Source organism: Apostichopus japonicus, chromosome 15, assembly GCF_037975245.1.
Source record: "Apostichopus japonicus isolate 1M-3 chromosome 15, ASM3797524v1, whole genome shotgun sequence".
NCBI lineage: Eukaryota > Metazoa > Echinodermata > Holothuroidea > Aspidochirotida > Stichopodidae > Apostichopus > Apostichopus japonicus.
In genome coordinates this window covers 13,020,064-13,038,817 of record NC_092575.1, presented here as the reverse complement: position 1 = coordinate 13,038,817, position 18,754 = coordinate 13,020,064, and the positions used below count along the sequence as shown (strand labels likewise).

The following is an 18,754-nucleotide window of genomic DNA, read 5'->3' as shown; positions in this document are numbered from 1 at the left end:
TTTCTCTTCTCTTTTTCATACCCGGGGGGCGCGCGCCCCCAACGCCCCCCCCCCGGATACGCACCTGTATACATATATATATATATGTATGTATATGTATATATACTATATATATATTATAATATACGGTACTATATAACATATAGTGCACATATACTGTAATTTACAGCGTTTAGTTACTCGAGTTTCACGCCTCACGGCAACCATCAGACAACTGAACGTAAACGGTCGCGATATATATATATATATATATATATATATATATATATGTATATGTATATGTATATGTATATGTATATATATATATATATATATATATATATATATATATATATATATATTATAATATACTATATAATATATAGTGCACATATACTGTAATTTACAGCGTTTGGTTACTCGAGTTTCACGCCTCACGGCAACCATCAGACAACTGAACGTAAACGGTCGCATGTTCTTATTTCTTGCTGGCGCGGTCAGGTGGTTTGTTACGGTGGCGACATTTTGAGATGAGCCCTGATATTTTTGTTTATTTTGTCTTTGGCGCGTAGGATTGCCAGCTTTTAGTCCATGCAGAGGTTGAATCGTCCCGATTCACGCTTGTATGTGTTTGATTCTTTTACTATTTTCCAGCTTATGTTGTGGCTTATTCCCCTTCTTCTCAGGTTAAATACGTACTTTGACAGTTCTGTTTCTTTTTGGTACTTTTCATGTCTGACATATTTTGTGTGGTTGTTGAACCGCTGTTTAAATGGGCCTCATGAAATGCCGATATGAGACTTGGATTCTGAGTCCGATGTGACTTGGGCTTTATACACTATAGAGCTGGTTAAACATTTCCTTGTAGGGGCAATTTTCCGTTGATGTGCAGTTGCATGATCTAGATGAGTTTGAATTGCTGGTGTGCCAAGTGATCTTTGAATTATGGGATTTTATGATAGAATTTCACTGTGTATCTGTTAAAAAGCGTGTGTAGCAGGTGGCCTCGATGGAAGTGCTTTGTTATATAGTATAGCTTGAGGAAGGCCCCCCAAGGAGGCCCATATGAACAGCGGTTCAACAACCACTCCAAGTCTCTCATGGCACGGATCTCGACCAATGGAGGCTAAAACCAGTGGCGTAGGAAGGCACTTTTGAGTGGGGAGGGGGGGGCTGAAGACTGATGGCCGGCCTGGGGGAGGGGTCTAATTTTTGCATTTCCAGGTGGCCTCAGATGCAATTTGGTGCAATATAGCACACTTCAACACGCACTCCATTTTGTAAACTTAATTTTGTATTTTCACCTGGCCTTAGATGCAATTTGGTGCTCCAAATGAGATTTTTTATCTCATTTGGAAATGAAAAAGGGGTTTTCGGACTTGCGAAGCGGGGGGCGGAATGATACTTCCGCCCCTCAACATTTTTCACTGGGGGGGCTGGCGCCCCCAGCCCCCGCGGTTCCTACGCCCTTGTGCTAGTTGAAGCTTCTGTATATACTCAGAAAGCCTGGGGGGGGGGGAAAGTATTTCTCAGTATAAAATGCAGTGAATGGTAATTATCACTTACAGAATGGGAGGGAAGTGTGAATGTGGGGGGGGGGGGGTGAAGTGACAAGGTAGAACAGAAAGTTAAATAACTCATAGAATCAGTTTATAGTTCATAGTTTTATTGTTATACAATCTGCCTTCTGACTATTTACATTGTCTTTCAAATGAAATAAGGGTTAACATATTTATCTATGAAATTCTCATATAACGAAACAGGTTATTAAGTTAAAGTGACAGATAATATTATTTAACATCTACAAAATGGTTGGAAAATATGTCGTTTTTTTTATTTAAGTTACAATGGAATTGGTGAGAGTTTCATTTAAAAAATGTTATAAATATGCACAGTTATAAATATAGATACAGCTTGGGGAGGAGAAAAAAAAAGGAATGTTTATGAAAGAGCATTGTAAAGCGTATGTTACATTCACAATATTGTAATCAAGCACCAGGTATGCAGACCATTCGGGTATTGCGTCCACCTCTATTGATGCAGATATGAACGCATACCACGAATTGACCAATCTATTTCCCTTAGTGATTGATAGTGTGTACTTAACAATGAATACAAAAAAAAGGAGGAAAAAAGAATGAGTAGATACCATGAGGAAAGAAACAGGAAAAAACAACAAACAATGATATAAGTTTATTTCAAATCTTGTCTGTTTTCAGACAAATACTCACTTTTCTGACTGGAGCAAACACCTTTGACTTTAAGGAAGCTTGATACATTTGCAAAAGAAAACTCAGTCACTGTTTTTCTTAAATTTTGCTTTAATTTTAATGAGTTTGTCTACCTTTCCTAAGTAGCTATTTAGAAATACTTTCTTTCACCAAATCCCTCTGGGTCTGGAGTTGAACGTAAATGCCATTGTTTATAATTGAATGTTTCTCTCAACCAGCCAAAAATGAATGGAAATTGGTGGATCATTATCTTAAAGGGGAAGGGGGTGGTAGTGGATTGGAGGGGGTAATGTAAGTATCAGTAGAGAGAAATAACTACATAAATGGCAATGCACAGCATTGGTAAAATGTTTGGAATGTACATGCGTGAAGTGTGATCAATAGTATGTCCACTATGTACAAAGCTATAGGTTTGTGGGTAATTTTTTTTAGCTCTGATGATTATACAAATTTTTAACTATTAATCACTGTTTGTAATAATTCAGATTTACGAACCTGTCAAAATAGAGATTACGAATCTTGATTAGGTATCTTTGTAAAGTTCCATGGCTTATACAGATCATTGAACTTTGATTGGAAATGTATCAAGCTTCCTGAATCATGAAATTAAGTTTCGATTCCTCAAACACTAATATGTGAGAATACTTTTGTGGTTTCATTGTGTGGTTTGCTTTGAGCCACACCCTGCTCCTCTGAAGAAAACATTCACAGAATGAATACAGAAAATGGCAGCATAAGCAAAAAAAAAAAAAAGCAGAATCCTGCACCCCTTCACCCCCAAAAAGAAAAGGAAATGAACAGCACTAAGAAACTATCATGGAAACATGATTGTAAGTATGAACCAAAGAAAACGAGTAAATAATGACACTTTAAGACCACTGTAAAAATGCATTCAGTTCAGTCACACAATTAGGGTAAGCTTTGAAACTCTATGCTAAATAATGTCCATAAAGTAGTATGCTGGCCTGTTTTAGGTTCACATTTGGGAATATTTCGAGAATGCCCTTCTTTGTATCAGGAAAAAACCCCACAAGAAAACAGGTGAATGTAAATATACACAGTTTTGAAAAGACTAAGAGTTTGATCTTAACAGGATAAAAGACCTTTAGAAGGAAAATTCATTTGTTTGTTACATATCAATCAAACCAGACCAATAGCATTAATTCACAGTTAGCTACTTCCTCAGCCTCTGAAATGGTAACCCTCAATAAGCCAAATAAACACTCCATCTAGGTGCACATCACCTAAGTTAAAATTGTAGGTGGGACATAGTCATGAAATGGGAAAGTAAATAATAATATTGCTGATATCCTTGGCATTTTAAATATGGCTACAAAGCTGAATCAGAAATCAGTCACTAAATGTATGAAACTGATGAGCAAGAGGACAATATGTGCAAATGTGATGTGTACTTCTGTTGTTTGTACTGTTTGATCGACCAGCCATGTGAACTGTGACACACACAAGAGCAGTGTCTAATCCTGATATGGATTACATAAACTGTACTCCGACTGATTGTAAGGAAGAGAGAAAAAAAAATAGCTAAATCTTAAAGAAAAAAAAGAGAAAAAAATTGGGAAAATATAAATAGTAGAAATAAAGTATTCTACACATAGTTATATTTATATAAACAGTACATCTTTAATGAATTTTATTTTAAAATATCTAGTTATCTCTTTAAGTTTAAGTAAACATATGCCATAATTTATAATTTAATCTCATCCAATGATCTGGTCAAATAGCTTTAACACTATAGCAGCACTGATACACTTATAGTACAACATGTGCCTCATTGTAACACAGTTTAAAACATCAAAATGCCCAGATTTGAGTACTCCCCATGTTTGAATATTCCATTTCTTTTCACAATATTTTATTATACTTAAAACAAGTTAACAGGAATACAAACATATCTAAAGAAATGACAGGTGACTAATTCATACTTAGCAGCTGCAAAAAGTGATGTCATATCATATCCCTGTATTTTACCCCCTTCCCTCCTCCCACCCCATCAACCCCCCCCCCCCTCTCCCCCAAAAAACAGTATTGTATAATTCTTAGTTGGCATTGATTGTTGACAAATTCCATGCACTGCCTGTCATATTTATCTTTGAAGCTATATTTTTCACTGATTAACCACTGATCAATCTTGGTAACCTTTATAACAGATCTGACCGTATCTGCATAAAGCTAAAAGAGATTATGTGGTTACAATCACTTAATAGTCATCCCTAAAATGTGACTTGTTTAATCCATCTGTTTACTCGTGAAAAAAATGTGTCTCACAAATTTTTCATGCGATGTTTTCTGTTTCAATTGTGACTACCCTTTCATCGTTTATGGATAACTTCTTCACTACTGCAGAGAATTTGGTGCACAGTGGGTTAACCCTTGTCTTACCTTCAACTTTGAGTAAGTTTTTTACAAAAATCCAGCCAAGATGCAGCTGTAACAGTCATCCTGTTCCTATCCCTGAAGGTCTCTTTCCTTAAATAGTCACTGTATATATTACTAAACATTTGAAATGAGCACACTAGTTTTTCAGCCTTTAGAATGACAGTTTAGTGGAAACAGCATGAAGAAAAAAAAAAACTCATCTCATAAGTTTCCACAGGAAAGAGGACAGAAGAAGAGCTCAAAGAAGATAAAAGAGAGAAAAAAAGAAGAAGAAAAGGGTAGAGATATTAAGAAACGCAAAGTGGAAAGAACAATCAATTACAAAGGATGATAACAACCAGAGAGACACAGAGAAAAAGAGAGGGAGACAAACTTTAACTCATGTCGCAGACTAAGAATATAGCTCACTCTCTAACAATGATGTAAAAAACTTGATATTCGATTTCAAACTTTCCTCTGGGAAACTTTTTTTTCCATTAAAGTCAATACCACATGGCCTTCTAATATTTCTTCCCACAGTAGGACTATTAATAGCATCAATAGTACCAAAGATTGCTACCGTCATTTGTATGTCATAACCAAGCATGGTACTAATTAACTAAGATTCCTATCAAATATATGACAAAGGTAGAAAACAGTAAACAGCAATAAATTATCAAATCTCATCGAAAGAGGGTCAAAGTCTATTTGAGCCAATTTAGAACTTTTTGAATTGAGCACTATAACGGTAACGGTAAAAAGATAAAAGCATATAGGCTTCGATGAGATAGGTTGTTCCACACCTCAAGTAGAACTTGCCCAAACTGAAATGTGTTAATGACAACACTGTGTTATGTTCTTGGTATGTAGAAACATACAACAAAAGTACAAAAGTATGAAAACGTTTAGAGATGAGGGGGAGGGGTGGGGGGATGGGTACAGGGCACCACTGGTAGGCAACAAACAGTAGCTTGACGGTATTACTGGAATTTTGTTTTTACTTTTTGCATGGAGCAACTTTAAGTGAAAAGCATCAATGCTTGATGGTGCAATATACCTCACCGAATGCCAAAAAATATGTTTAAAAATCAAGTGTTGAAACCAAATGTTCCATTGTGCAATGATACCAGAAAATCATAGTTTATAAAAGATGTGTGTCCACTGATTATTAGATTTGTTAAAAAAAAAAATTGAGTCAGAGATTTGTTAAAAAAAAAAAAAATGAAAAGAAAAAGCTACTTGAAAAAAATTACACTAGGTTTTCACCACCTAACACATAATACAAAATGGAATGTATTGTGAGTTTTGTGCCTTCTTCATACAATTAACCGTTACAGTGGACCCATGTTTTATGTTTCTAGTGGGTAAACAGTGCATAAAAACGAGAGAAAAAAACAAAACAAGTATTTTAGTAATTATTTCTGACTCCTACTCAATTTTCGGCCCAAACATAATCAAGATGCTATATGGAGAAGAAGGGATATCATAGGAGGAAACATAATTTGTCAGTTCATCGATATTGGCAAGATTGTTTATTTTTAAATAAATCATACTGTCCAACATAATATTGGATTTGTATTTTCATTTATTTGAATTTCTGAGATATCACTCATTTAAACAATTTCTCTTATTGAAAACAATTTTTTTGTCTCAGAGATATGTCTTGAATAATGAAGGAGGCTAAGTTGCAAGTATTTGAGATCAGTGCCTCATAGAATTAATCTCTTTAACTTAAGTCAACTCCTGTCAAGAAATCTTTGAAGCAGCAATTATATAAATTTGCTTTATATACATCCTGAACTTAATAAATCAATCATCACCATTTAATGACTTTCCCAAATGTTGTCTTTTCACTTTCTTGCTAACTCCCTTGAATTATTTAGGTCAGGATAAAACTGTCATTGAACTTAAGTTGTTATGGGACTCATTTATTTCTGGTAGGTATACGCAATCCAATAACCTAATAACCAAAATAATCCAGTAACAATTTCCACGAAAATATTTCACCTTTCAACTACTTCACTCAAATTACCAATGCAATGATCTGAATGCAACTCTGTGAAGAAGCATTTTTTCAACTGTTACAGTGAAATAGAGCGTGTGTCTATCTTCAACGTCTTAAAAATGACAATGCCATTTTCAGCATTCCTATGTTAATTTGGAAAATTCAAAAAATGATACATTGGTATCATCCTCCATCACATTGGATATACTGAAACAAAACTTGGGATAGGCTTTTTATCCTAACACATGGGAGTTTTACTGGTTTAAAGCTGGTGTTTTAACCTATAAACACATCTCTCACACAGAGTACATATTGGCCATTCTTTATTATTTTTCTACATTATTTGGACAACCAAATTTACTGTTCAGATGACAAATGTATGACCCTGGTTGTCATAGAGACAACCAGACAAAAAAGAGAGGAAATTTGGCCTTATGTTAATGAGTGCATATTTAATGAATTGGATTCGATCATCAATATTACATCTCCAGGATACTTTCCAAAGTCAAGTATTAATTGCATGCCAAAAGCAAATTCAAAGCTTTTGACCTTTACTCTTGAGTTGAAAAATACCTTTATAATGAATCGAGCTAATCACCTACATTGTCTTGCAATTTTAGTATAAAAGAGCATCAAAAAGTATTCAAGATAAGTACACAAAATTCTTCTTCCATTTATAGGTTAATCGACCATTCATGCTCGGTAACGCTAATGACCATGTGACCTCTTATCTCTTCTTCCGAATGCAAACGATGTTTCACTTGTGATATCTGTTTAATCTCCATCTCGAGTGACATTCTTTGACCTCCGACCCCCTTCAGGTCTTCCTCTGCTGCATCTCACTTGTTCTTCTGTTTTGTGTCAGAATTACCGAGCTTCTTGAAAAGGGCTTTGCCCTTGGAGAGAAATCCCTTTTTCTTCTTCGTGTCCATGGTTGCAGCTGAATCAGGCGTCAGATCCACTATTTCCGACGATCTGATTTTGTCGTTTTGGATTTGGGGTGCTTTACCGTTCTCTTGCTTACTTGGGGTTGATTGTGTCTGCGGCAAAAAAATGTAAATATATATATTATTTTACGGTACAAGAACAATCGATGTATCTTTAAAACAAAATAATCATCACACCAAACTTGACATAAACAGTTAAAACATATAATGTCACAAATATGGGTGTTGCTATAATTAAAGCTATACCAACCTCAGTTTGATAAGTAAATTAGCTTCCCTATTTCCTGCAGCACCTGAAACATTCTTGCATTTTACATCATTCCTTAGCAATAAATATCTGTTTCACAGACTATTATCAGCAACCCTGTTTTTGGTTTACATAATTTGCATACTGAGAGAAATCAAATATGTATTGTTTTGACCTGAATTACACGAGCAATGCTACTGTGCTTTGGGTTGCATTTAAGGAAGCTGAAGTTGTTAGTTGTTGATGAAGCACACAGACATATTACTTATTAATTTGGTAACCTTCATATCAGATCATGTTTTTTAAATTAACTTCTCTTTATGGGGTCATCAATATTAAATCAACCATTCAGAAAGTGTCATCCACTATTCTGACAATCCCCACCACACCCACTCACCCCCTCCCTACCCCCCTTCAAAAAAAGAAAATTCTTAAAGTAATGCATATTTAATATTTTTGTCACAATGCCAAAATTGCAGAATTCTCATGGAAAACAGGCCTGTAAAAGTTATCGGCAAGGTTGATCTTAAAATGAAAACATTCGGATTTCTGGTGCGTAGAACAGTAACATAAAACATCGATAAATGTAATTTACTCAGTTTCAAAATTTACTTGTCAGATTGCATGCATTAAAGATGGTATCGACTGCATTGAACCATTAGACTTGAGAACAGGAACATAACCAGAGGGGGGTAATTTCAAACAGACTTGAATACCAAAAAGGTCTACTCTTGGATACAAGCTTAAGGTTGAATTGACTGTCAGTAAACGAAGGATTTTGATCAAATTTCCCTCACTCCTCCCCCTCCCCTGGACCAATACCTGTGATTCCAACTGATCATTGCAATTATAACCAGGTTGAATTTCACATCCTACAAATGCAAATTAAAATCTGTGTATTCTTGCAATTTAGATAACAAGAAAAGAAAAAGATGATAAAAAATACTAAATAGTCCATTCTAGCTTCTGAGAACATGGCTGCCTGCATTTGACTTGATTAGCAATACCTAACAGTCTAACACTAATGGTACTCAAAGCAATTTGATCACAGCACAGTCAGTACAGTGCTCCAAATTCAGGTTATATACTGGTTAAATGCCTTGTAGATTTCACCGTATGCCAGTAGAAAAAAGAGTAAAAAATTTTCTGCCAGCGCAAAATTAATGTTGCTTTTTGCAATTAGTTCAAGGATAATGCAATTGATAATTTGATTTAATACCCTAACCATATTTTTCTATGCATTGACATTTTTTTTTTACCAAAACTGTGAAATTCCTGGCCTGCTGTATTGCATATATGTGATTATTTTTAACATGAAAACAACAAGTGTTTTTAACACTCAACCCCCCCCCCCCCCCCACAGTTCCTAAGGAAAGATATAAGGAATGTAAATGATAAATTGCAATGAAAATTTGTATATTCAAATGCAATTTTATGGCAGGTGGTGTTTGCTTCAGTACCAATCATTCCTCAACGTTATCTAGAATGGGCGCAATTATAAGGCACAAAGTACAATATTAATTCCTTTTGTTTCTATCTTTGGATTACAAACAGCTTACATTGCAGCATCATGTGTTTCAAGCTTCAGTTTGAATCATCAATATTCTCTATCTTTTTCTTTATCATTGCTGAGATGATAGAATGTTAACTAGTTGCTTTATTTAAATTTCACTTTGAGCAATTAAGGAAATAGTACTGTAGAAGACATATAAATAATTAGAAAGAAAGTGTAAACTGCAGTTTCCTTTCTTTAGGTTTATCATAAGTACAAAGTAAAACGAAGTATTCGAAATGTCCATAAATATCCTTACTTGTTTTGCATCTAACAATGGAAAATTCACAAAAGCAAAAATATGCCATTCTTGCATGATTACAACTGGGACTAGCCCCTCCCCCCCCCCAAAAAAAAAAAGAGAAAAAAAAGAAAAATTATAATTTTACATTGCATTCGTTCAAATAATCAGTAATTTTGTATAAAGTATGGTGCTAAACTGAAAGTATATATAGTGTATGTACAAAGGTTACTGAAAGCAAGGGGTTACACTGACAAACTAAAATGAAAGAGGAACCTGCCAACACTTATTATTATGTTTCAAAATAACAAACAAAAAATTGTAATAAAGATAAGAAAATTTGTTTCATATTTCTTTTTTGTAAGGGTTTGACAAAATATGCATAGTAATAATACAGGGAACGTTAAAAATTATCGTTGTAAATTGTGGCAAATTGAAAAAGGTTCAAACTGAAAGCAAATTAAAATAAAGGGAAAAAAAGAAGAAAACAGTGGAATATGCATTTTTTACAGAAGACACAGTTTACCTTTGAAAGAAGAAACAAGCTAAGACTAGCTTCCCCATAGAAAATGTGGACTGAAAATAGGAATGGTTAAGAAATAGATGGTGGTTTTTTTTTTTTTTTTTGTGTGGAAGATTAATATATTTAATTTCCTTTTCTGCCACCAACATTAGAAGAAGGTATATATAAGGATATCAGGTTTGGGGAATTGAAACTACCTTGTGACAAATATTTAACTGTGAGGGGAGGGGAGAGGTGGGGGAGGGAAATGCTAAAACTGTGAAAATAATAGGTGGAAAGGAAAAGTAAAAACATTTAAGAAAGCTGCATTTTGGGAATTTATACTGTTCCGTTAATTTTGGAAAATTTTGAGGGAAACGGTTGTTATTTAGGAAAGTAGCAACAAATACAAAAGTCAATTGAATTTTTTTCCTACTATTTTTTTTGTGTGGCTATAAATGATATGATACATTAAAATATAAGCTTTAATTTTTCAATAGCAAAGGAGAAAAACTGAATAATCATAGTAAAACATGAAAAAAAATCAACTAGTAATACTTTAAATTTGCATGTACTGTATCACTCACTTCAGGGCTTATTTGTGTCTGCTACGTTCTGGGGAAAGAAGTTGGGGGAGGGGAGGGGGGGTGGGGGAACTAGTAATACTTTAAATTTGCATGTACTGTATCACTCACTTCAGGGCTTATTTGTGTCTGCTACGTTCTGGGGAAAGAAGTTGGGGGGAGGGGAGGGGGGGGGTGGGGGAGAGTGGCACTGTATCACACATTAGTCCATTGTTTGGTATTACTTTCAAGTGAGTTTAGAGTTTTGAAGGACAGAGCTCTCACTGCACAGCACATAATTTACAACACTGATTTGCATATGTATAGAATGATAGAGTGTCCATTGTTATTTGATAGAGAGATGAAAAAATTGTTACATTAATTAGTAATGGAGCAAACTGGAATTATCAAAATATTAAGAGTAGGAATCTTCTAGTCTGTTTTGGTCTTAGTTTGTTTATTACTTAGATCACTGCTTTCCAAATGTCTTCCATTTGCTGACCCTTGTTTTGAAAACCCTGAGGCTCGCCATGACCAATAAACTTGTAAAGACTTAAAACCACTCAATGTATACTCCCTGGTGATTGATAATAAAAACTACACGTTGACTACACGTTGACTGACTTGATTGCACAATTACTGAAAGTTTGAAGTACACAACAGCACACAGATATTTATCAAAACTTTGGGAAGCAAATCACCAAAGGATATGGAGAACGTATACTGTTTGTTTCAGTAGGAGAGATAGTTTACCCATCAAATTGTGCTACCGGCCCACGTTCCACCGTTACAGCTTGGGGACCTATTTTGGGGTCGTGATCCATAGATTAAGAAGCCCAGCATTATATTGTAAATTTATGAATTCATTGAAATTTGGAAGTGGTTATAACTTTCAACTGAAGAGGAAAATATGTTTACTTGATGAAAATATGTTTACTTGATATTAACAGGTAAGTTAATACTTCAAAGGCAAAATTTTGGTATTTCTCAATAATCCATATATCATACCATTGAAACTACTTCATAGATGGGAGGATAACATGTTACTTCTTGAAATTTCATTTCTCCCCATTCACACCCAATCAGGCTTTTCGTCAAGAATGAGGGCAGTGCTTATAAAATGACTTCACTTATTATTTACCATCACTTTGAAACTTTTTACCTAAATTTTTGCTAAATCTTTTGCCTCCCCGTAAAACGAATTACAACAAAATCATATAAATAAATTGTGAAGGTATAGTTGTTAAAGGGTTTGTTTCTGATGCAATATAAATTATGAATGTTAATTGAATTTCATAAAGTGTTAATGAGTTAAAACCACTCAGATTATTTTATTAATTCAAATTTTTGTTAGATATTTCAATCCATGTTATTGTGTTAGTATTTGTGCAATAATTTCTTACCCATCCTTCCTTGTAGGGGACTAACGAGGCATTAGAATTAATAATGAGAATAATTAAGAAAACAAAATGGATAATTATCTTCATGTAAATGATGGAACTGTCTAGTGACCAGTATTAGTGATATAAACTTGTATATGGTAGCATTTATAAAACACAAGATCAAAGTCATCATACAAGTAGTCGAATGCAACATGAATATTCAATTATATTTTGCATAATTGTGCTACAATTAGATTAAAAAAAAATTCAACTGTTAAAGCAACTTCTAAGGGAGATAAAAATCAGAAGTAGAATTTGGTGTTTCATTCAGCTATCTCCACCTGCCGGGTAAACTGAATATTTAACTTTCTGTAGAGCAGAAAGGTGCAGAGTAGAGAAAAATATGTCACAGGGTGAAGAGAGGGGTAAAAAAATATTTGGGTAGTTAACTTAGAACCAGGGGTAAGCTGACCTCTTAAAGGGGTACGGTAAAAAGTCATAAAGGGTACTAAAGGATCGGCATAAATCTTCAGTCAATAATAATCACCGACAAGATCATAACAAATGAAAAAACTACGGCAAGAAAGTGCTCTTTCTATTTAAAAAGGGAAAATAATGTGAAAGCAAAGAGATTCCAAAAGGATCTATTTTCTGTATTTTTTTTTCAACCAAGATGATAGCAGCAGAAGTGGAGAACAAAAAAAAACCCCAAACTGTTGTGCAAAACAAAATATCAAAATTTGATTTAAGTCACTAGTTAATTAGCTGAAATATTTGATTTAAAATATACTAAAGCAATTAGTAGAATACTTTTGTTTTCAATTCCCAAGTGAATGAAATGTGCGGTAGTGTTTAATATTGATATTTAAGAAAAGTTTTGTTGTACTTTATACAATTTGTTAACAAGATCTCCCAACCCACACACCTAAATGCATTGCAAGCTACTATATGAAAGATTGCAATCTGTATGTTGTCGTGATCCTCAACAACAAATAAGACTCAAATAAATAATTCATGGGAAAAATTAATTTTATTTAATTTGACCTCCCTTAAAACATCCTTCTAAATATTAACTACAACATCCGGTTGTCTTTTCAATGCAGTGCATGTCACCAAAGAGATGCACTGAAAGCTCATGTAGGTTTGTTGTAATGCATGTCATAACAATAGATGGTAACCAACTTACAAAAAAAGAGGTCCTTTTCCACAAGAGACACATCAATATTTAGCTTAGATATGTAAAGGGTAAACATATTTCTTTGGTTGAAAAGTGGGAAGCCACATTCTGGGATGGGGACCAAGTGGAGAAACTTCAAATAGCTACTTTGAAGTGAGTGTATGTACTTGATGCTGCTACATAGACTAAGCTTTTAGCCTAGTTTTAGGGTTAATATGCAGCCACCAAATCATGTTTGTTCGTTAGAAATGATTATGTCATATACTTCCAAACGGTCATTCAAAGTATACATGTCTCCTTTCTTTAGCTTGTATTTTTAGTTTGCATATTTTTATTTTCATATCGTATTTTGCAATGTCTGAAAGACCTTAAGAATAGCAATTCAGTTGGTTGGTGGGACAATGCAGTTTGGAATGTTCGGTAGCCTTAGATATGTAAGACATCCAATAGGCCTAAGCTCTAGCCTACTGTGTAAATAAGGATATGAACTAACGTTGCTATTTTCATGAAATGCCCCATGCAATTGTTTAGCAGTTGATTGCACCATTTTGGATGACACTAAATATTCATGGGAGACACACAACACTATTGAAACTTTTCTTTTATAATGGTATCGTTTGTTAGTTTGGTTTTTGTTATTTTATGCTTGTAAGATGCGTTGCCATGTTATACATGTAATGCATTTGATAAGTATATATATATTTACATTACGTTAAAGATATTTTAGAAACGAAACGAAACTAACTGCCAGTTTTGGAGGTTTAAATTAATTGTATTAGCTAATTAATATCCAACATGATGGTTTTCCAACGAAACGTTTATTAAAATATTAAAGAAGAAAGTGGTCAACCTTTCTTATATTATGGTGGACATTCAATGGTTATTGCTTTGCCTGCAAACTTTGTTTGAAACTTTGGCTATGTTTGCAGGAATAATATCTTGGATGTAAGAAGATAAAGAAATGTTTAAAAGCTTTCTTAGTACAGGTTAAGTATATCACCATGGTTACTGGTTTTGTGGGTAATGATGATGCATAGAATAGTTGGTTCCTATGCATTTACGTGCACCCTCACCATATCAATCAGCAGCTCACTAGCATACGTACAGAGCAGCCATAATGAAGAATCTACCATAATACCAGGGGTAAATTTATAGGAGAAGTATGTTGCTATGGTTACTTGGTATTGGTAATTCATTATTTGGGAGGGAAAGGTGAGAAGAGCTAGCACCCCAAAATTAATATCAAGCAGAAAGAGCACCTGCCCCTGCAACCCGTGCAATGCATTATGGGAAGACTGACATGCTCGAGGCAAGAGAAAGATTAAAAAAAAAACTTACAAATAGGATTGTTTTAGATAACATAGAGTCACACAAGGCCTCAAATAGTCTGTGGTGGTAAAAATACAGGCTTTGTTTGTAGATCATGCAAATAATGGTGAGGTGGATATAAAAAGCAGCCATTTTGTGTAGTACATTAAACACATAAGTGCAAAAGCAATGTGCCTGTAATGCAACAGATCAAAAGTATATAGTGAGGCAGCTTTGGTATACACTTTAATATAGCATAATTAATGTCGTCCAGTTACAGAGTTGTTGACAATTGACAATTCATAATCATGGACGTTAAATATGAATCTAAGAGACAGTCAGCTTGTGGCTTTGATAAGCCAATCATGGCTTCTTAGCGAGTTCCTGCTTGCGGGAGAATTTAAAATACATACATGCATATACACATACATAAATGAATACTCCACACCGAGAGTACGTGAGTCACACAAAATTGACAAATTAATATGAGTTACAGAGGCTCAAGAACTTCTTTCATGGAAATTTGTTTTGTCAATCTTGAGATCCAAGGCGTACGCTAATTTGGAATGAAGACACAAAATTTTGCATCATTTAGATAAACAGGACAAACTTATAATATGTGTTGGCTACTTATTGAGCATTTCATTCAGGCCTGTGATTGACATTCATTTAAACAAACTGCCTTGGCAACATTTTTAAAAAAAAATCTAACAGAGTCGTTTAATAATTAATTGCTATTCAGTGATCTTTGTGTCAAATACGAGTTACCACTGTTTCTTAGCTTGATGAATAGCAATCATATCTTTGAATGACACTTGGTAGGTTTCGTATTAAAAACCTTGGCAAAACTATATATGCCAGAGAAAAATGCTCTTCTAGTGTAATGAAATGGAAATATCATAGTGACATATTTAACTTCCAACTGCAAGAAACCAAAGCTATACATGGAAACCACAAAGGCCTTATGGCATATATGTATTCCCCTTCCCCCATTCCCTGCCCACTATGCCAAGTGTTGAAAACATACTTAGCCAAAATGTGAGTCAAGCTTGTTCAATGCTGATGAGGTTATTTGCTTTTTCAACAGTCTTGATATACAAAGAGAAGAAATTTCTCATTTTTAGTCAGTCTAATATAATTAGTCACATTTTCACAGCATATCTATGCAAAGGCAATTTGGTGGCTGGTTATATCTTATTACTGAATAATTTGAACTCTTTAACACAAATCAAAATTACGGCTTGCTCTTACATATGCATACTCTACCCACACACTATTGACTCACTTAAAGACACCATTGGTGACTTTAAAATGACATATCATTAAAACATTATGACTGAGGTGCCTTACCTCTTTCACTTGGAACCTTTCTTCTCTGCATACTGACTGCAAAACTACATTTCATATAATTTCTTCTAAAATGGGTAAAAGTTTGATATCTTGATAAATTTGAATAATTTTAAGAGTCCAGATAACATGGACATGTTACCTTACCTTGTTTGATTGTTTATCAGAGGGAGGCCCTTTAGCAGGAGATGGTGAATACGAGGACGGGGTGGTCACCGAATCCCTGTCCGAGATTTCTTCCAGAAAGTTAGACGGCACCAGGCCCCTTTCTCCATTCAGTTCCCCCTATGCATGAAAAAAGGAGAAGAAGTTAGATCAAAACAGACGTCTACAGTAGAGCCTGACACTGACCTTTGTCAAAGCAGAAAAGCCTAACCCATCAAACAAAGTGGTAATGTCGATAATACATAAAGAGTTGAAACTATATTAAGTAAATGAATGACTGTAGACTGACTAGGAAATTATCAAACAGTGGAAAATAGCAGAGAAATGTACTGGGTTACAGAACAGGAATCAAACCTGAGTCCTTATGAATTGCATAGACTTCTGTCCATAGACAAAGTGGCTAAAATCTAGTTGATATTCAAGATTTAAAAATCTCCTCTTTTAACTTTGAGAAGAATTTGACATAGAGACTCACAATGAAAAAGCCATCATCATCCATCTCTCCGTACACATACAGGGTCTCCCCTTGTCTGAAAGGTAACTCCATTTCAATGTCAGGATTGGGTGAAAGCTCTCTGGGATCATAATCAAATAGCGCCCTCATCGTACGCTTGATCGCATCTCGTGGAATGATCAGCTGACTGCCGTTTGCGGGACTGTCGTACATGTGACCTGAATAACCGTCGAGAAATTTATGATTTATTTAGAAAATTAAATCTATAAAGTGAAACAAGTTAGTATTAACAAAAAATGTTCCTTTTTTGACAGTAAAACATGATTAGACTAGGCCTTCTTGTCCAGTCGTATCAATGCTCTACCAAATGAGACAATTTAATACTGTTGTAAGTATGATCATTCTGTTTTCACTTACTACAAAACACATATATTGGTACACACTGGGTTTCTAGTTATTGCTGTACCTTTTCAATGTGAATTTTACAGAGGCAAGTCTGTAGTCTGAGTGTTAGGAGAGATAATCAAACACTGCTTAAATATACTAGCAGTTATTGATCTGAATGTGGATATCCAAATACCGATGTAGCTGAACAGATCCTTTTTCTTCCATAAGTAAAAAAAAATCACTATTTTAGAGTGCATTTTTTCAGACTCAAACCTTTTTATTTCTTTTCCTACCACTACTTCAGGAAATAATTTTGTGTAGCATTTGCAAGTCTTTAAAGTTACTGTTTCCTGTGTGTACAAGACTGCTATAATATGTTCTGCATGTGAATTCTCTAGCCCTAGCAGTTGACTATTAGCTTACCTGGGCTACTCATGGTGGTATCAGGCTATCACTGTAGCCTCTAGCCCTAGCAGTTGACTATTAGCTTACCTGGGCTACTCATGGTGGTATTCAGGCTATCACTGTAGCCTCTAGTCCTAGCAGTTGACTATTAGCTTACCTGGGCTACTCATGGTGGTATCAGGCTATCACTGTAGCCTCTAGCCCTAGCAGTTGACCATTAGCTTACCTGGGCTACTCATGGTGGTATCAGGCTATCACTATAGCCTCTAGCCCTAGCAGTTGACTATTAGCTTACCTGGGCTACTCATGGTGGTATTCAGGCTATCACTGTAGCCTCTAGCCCTAGCAGTTGACTATTAGCTTACCTGGGCTACTCATGGTGGTATCAGGCTATCACTGTAGCCTCTAGCCCTAGCAGTTGACTATTAGCTTACCTGGGCTACTCATGGTGGTATCAGGCTATCACTGTAGCCTCTAGCCCTAGCAGTTGACTATTAGCTTACCTGGGCTACTCATGGTGGTATTCAGGCTATCACTGTAGCCTCTAGCCCTAGCAGTTGACTATTAGCTTACCTGGGCTACTCATGGTGGTATCAGGCTATCGCTGTAGCCTCTAGCCCTAGCAGTTGACTATTAGCTTACCTGGGCTACTCATGGTGGTATCAGGCTATCGCTGTAGCCTCTAGCCCTAGCACTTGACTATTAGCTTACCTGGGCTACTCATGGTGGTATCAGGCTATCACTGTAGCCTCTAGCCCTAGCAGTTGACTATTAGCTTACCTGGGCTACTCATGGTGGTATCAGGCTATCACTGTAGCCTCTAGCCCTAGCAGTTGACTTTTAGCTTACCTGGGCTACTCATGGTGGCATTCAGGCTATTACTGTAGCCTGTTGCCCTAGCACTTGACTTTAAGCTTACCTGGGTGACTCATGTTGGTATTCAGGCTATTGCTGTAGCCTCTAGCCCTAGCACTTGACTTTAAGCTTACCTGGGTGACTCATGGTGGTATTCAGGCTATTGCTGTAGCCTCTAGCCCTAGCAGTTGACTTTAAGCTTACCTGGGCTACTCATGTTGGTATCAGGCTATCACTGTAGCCTCTAGCCCTAGCACTTGACTTTAAGCATACCTGGGCTACTCATGATGGTATCAGGCTATCACTATAGCCTCTTAGCCCTGCCGCTTAGCTTAGCTGGGCTACTCATGGTGGTATTCAGGCTATCACTGTAGCCTCTAGCCCTAGCAGTTGACTTTAAGCTTACCTGGGCTACGCATGGTGGTATTCAGGCTATCGCTGTAGCCTCTAGCCCTAGCACTTGACTTTAAGCTTACCTGGGCTACTCATGGTGGTATCAGGCTATCACTGTAGCCTCTAGCCCTAGCACTTGACTTTAAGCTTACCTGGGCTACTCATGTTGGTATCAGGCTATCACTGTAGCCTCTAGCCCTAGCACTTGACTTTAAGCATACCTGGGCTAAACATGATG

The 18,754-nt window shown here is 35.7% G+C and overlaps 1 protein-coding gene across 10 annotated transcripts in view; it reads right to left on the bottom strand.

Annotated features, from left to right (window-relative positions):
• Positions 1-1,624: 1,624 nt before the first annotated feature.
• LOC139980500 (RIMS-binding protein 2-like) overlaps positions 1,625-18,754 on the bottom strand; it is a 192,495-nt gene continuing 175,365 nt past the window's right edge. For 9 of the 10 annotated variants that reach the window (XM_071992160.1, XM_071992161.1, XM_071992155.1 and 6 more), the window contains 3 exons: positions 16,498-16,694; positions 16,005-16,142; positions 1,625-7,631 (listed from right to left, as the gene is read on the bottom strand). In XM_071992160.1, coding sequence (XP_071848261.1) covers positions 7,431-7,631; positions 16,005-16,142; positions 16,498-16,694 — 536 coding nt within the window. In that variant the 3' untranslated portion in view covers positions 1,625-7,430. Of the gene's footprint in view, positions 7,632-14,540; positions 14,590-16,004; positions 16,143-16,497; positions 16,695-18,754 lie in introns of all 10 variants that reach the window. The other variant, XM_071992162.1, reaches the window with a different exon arrangement.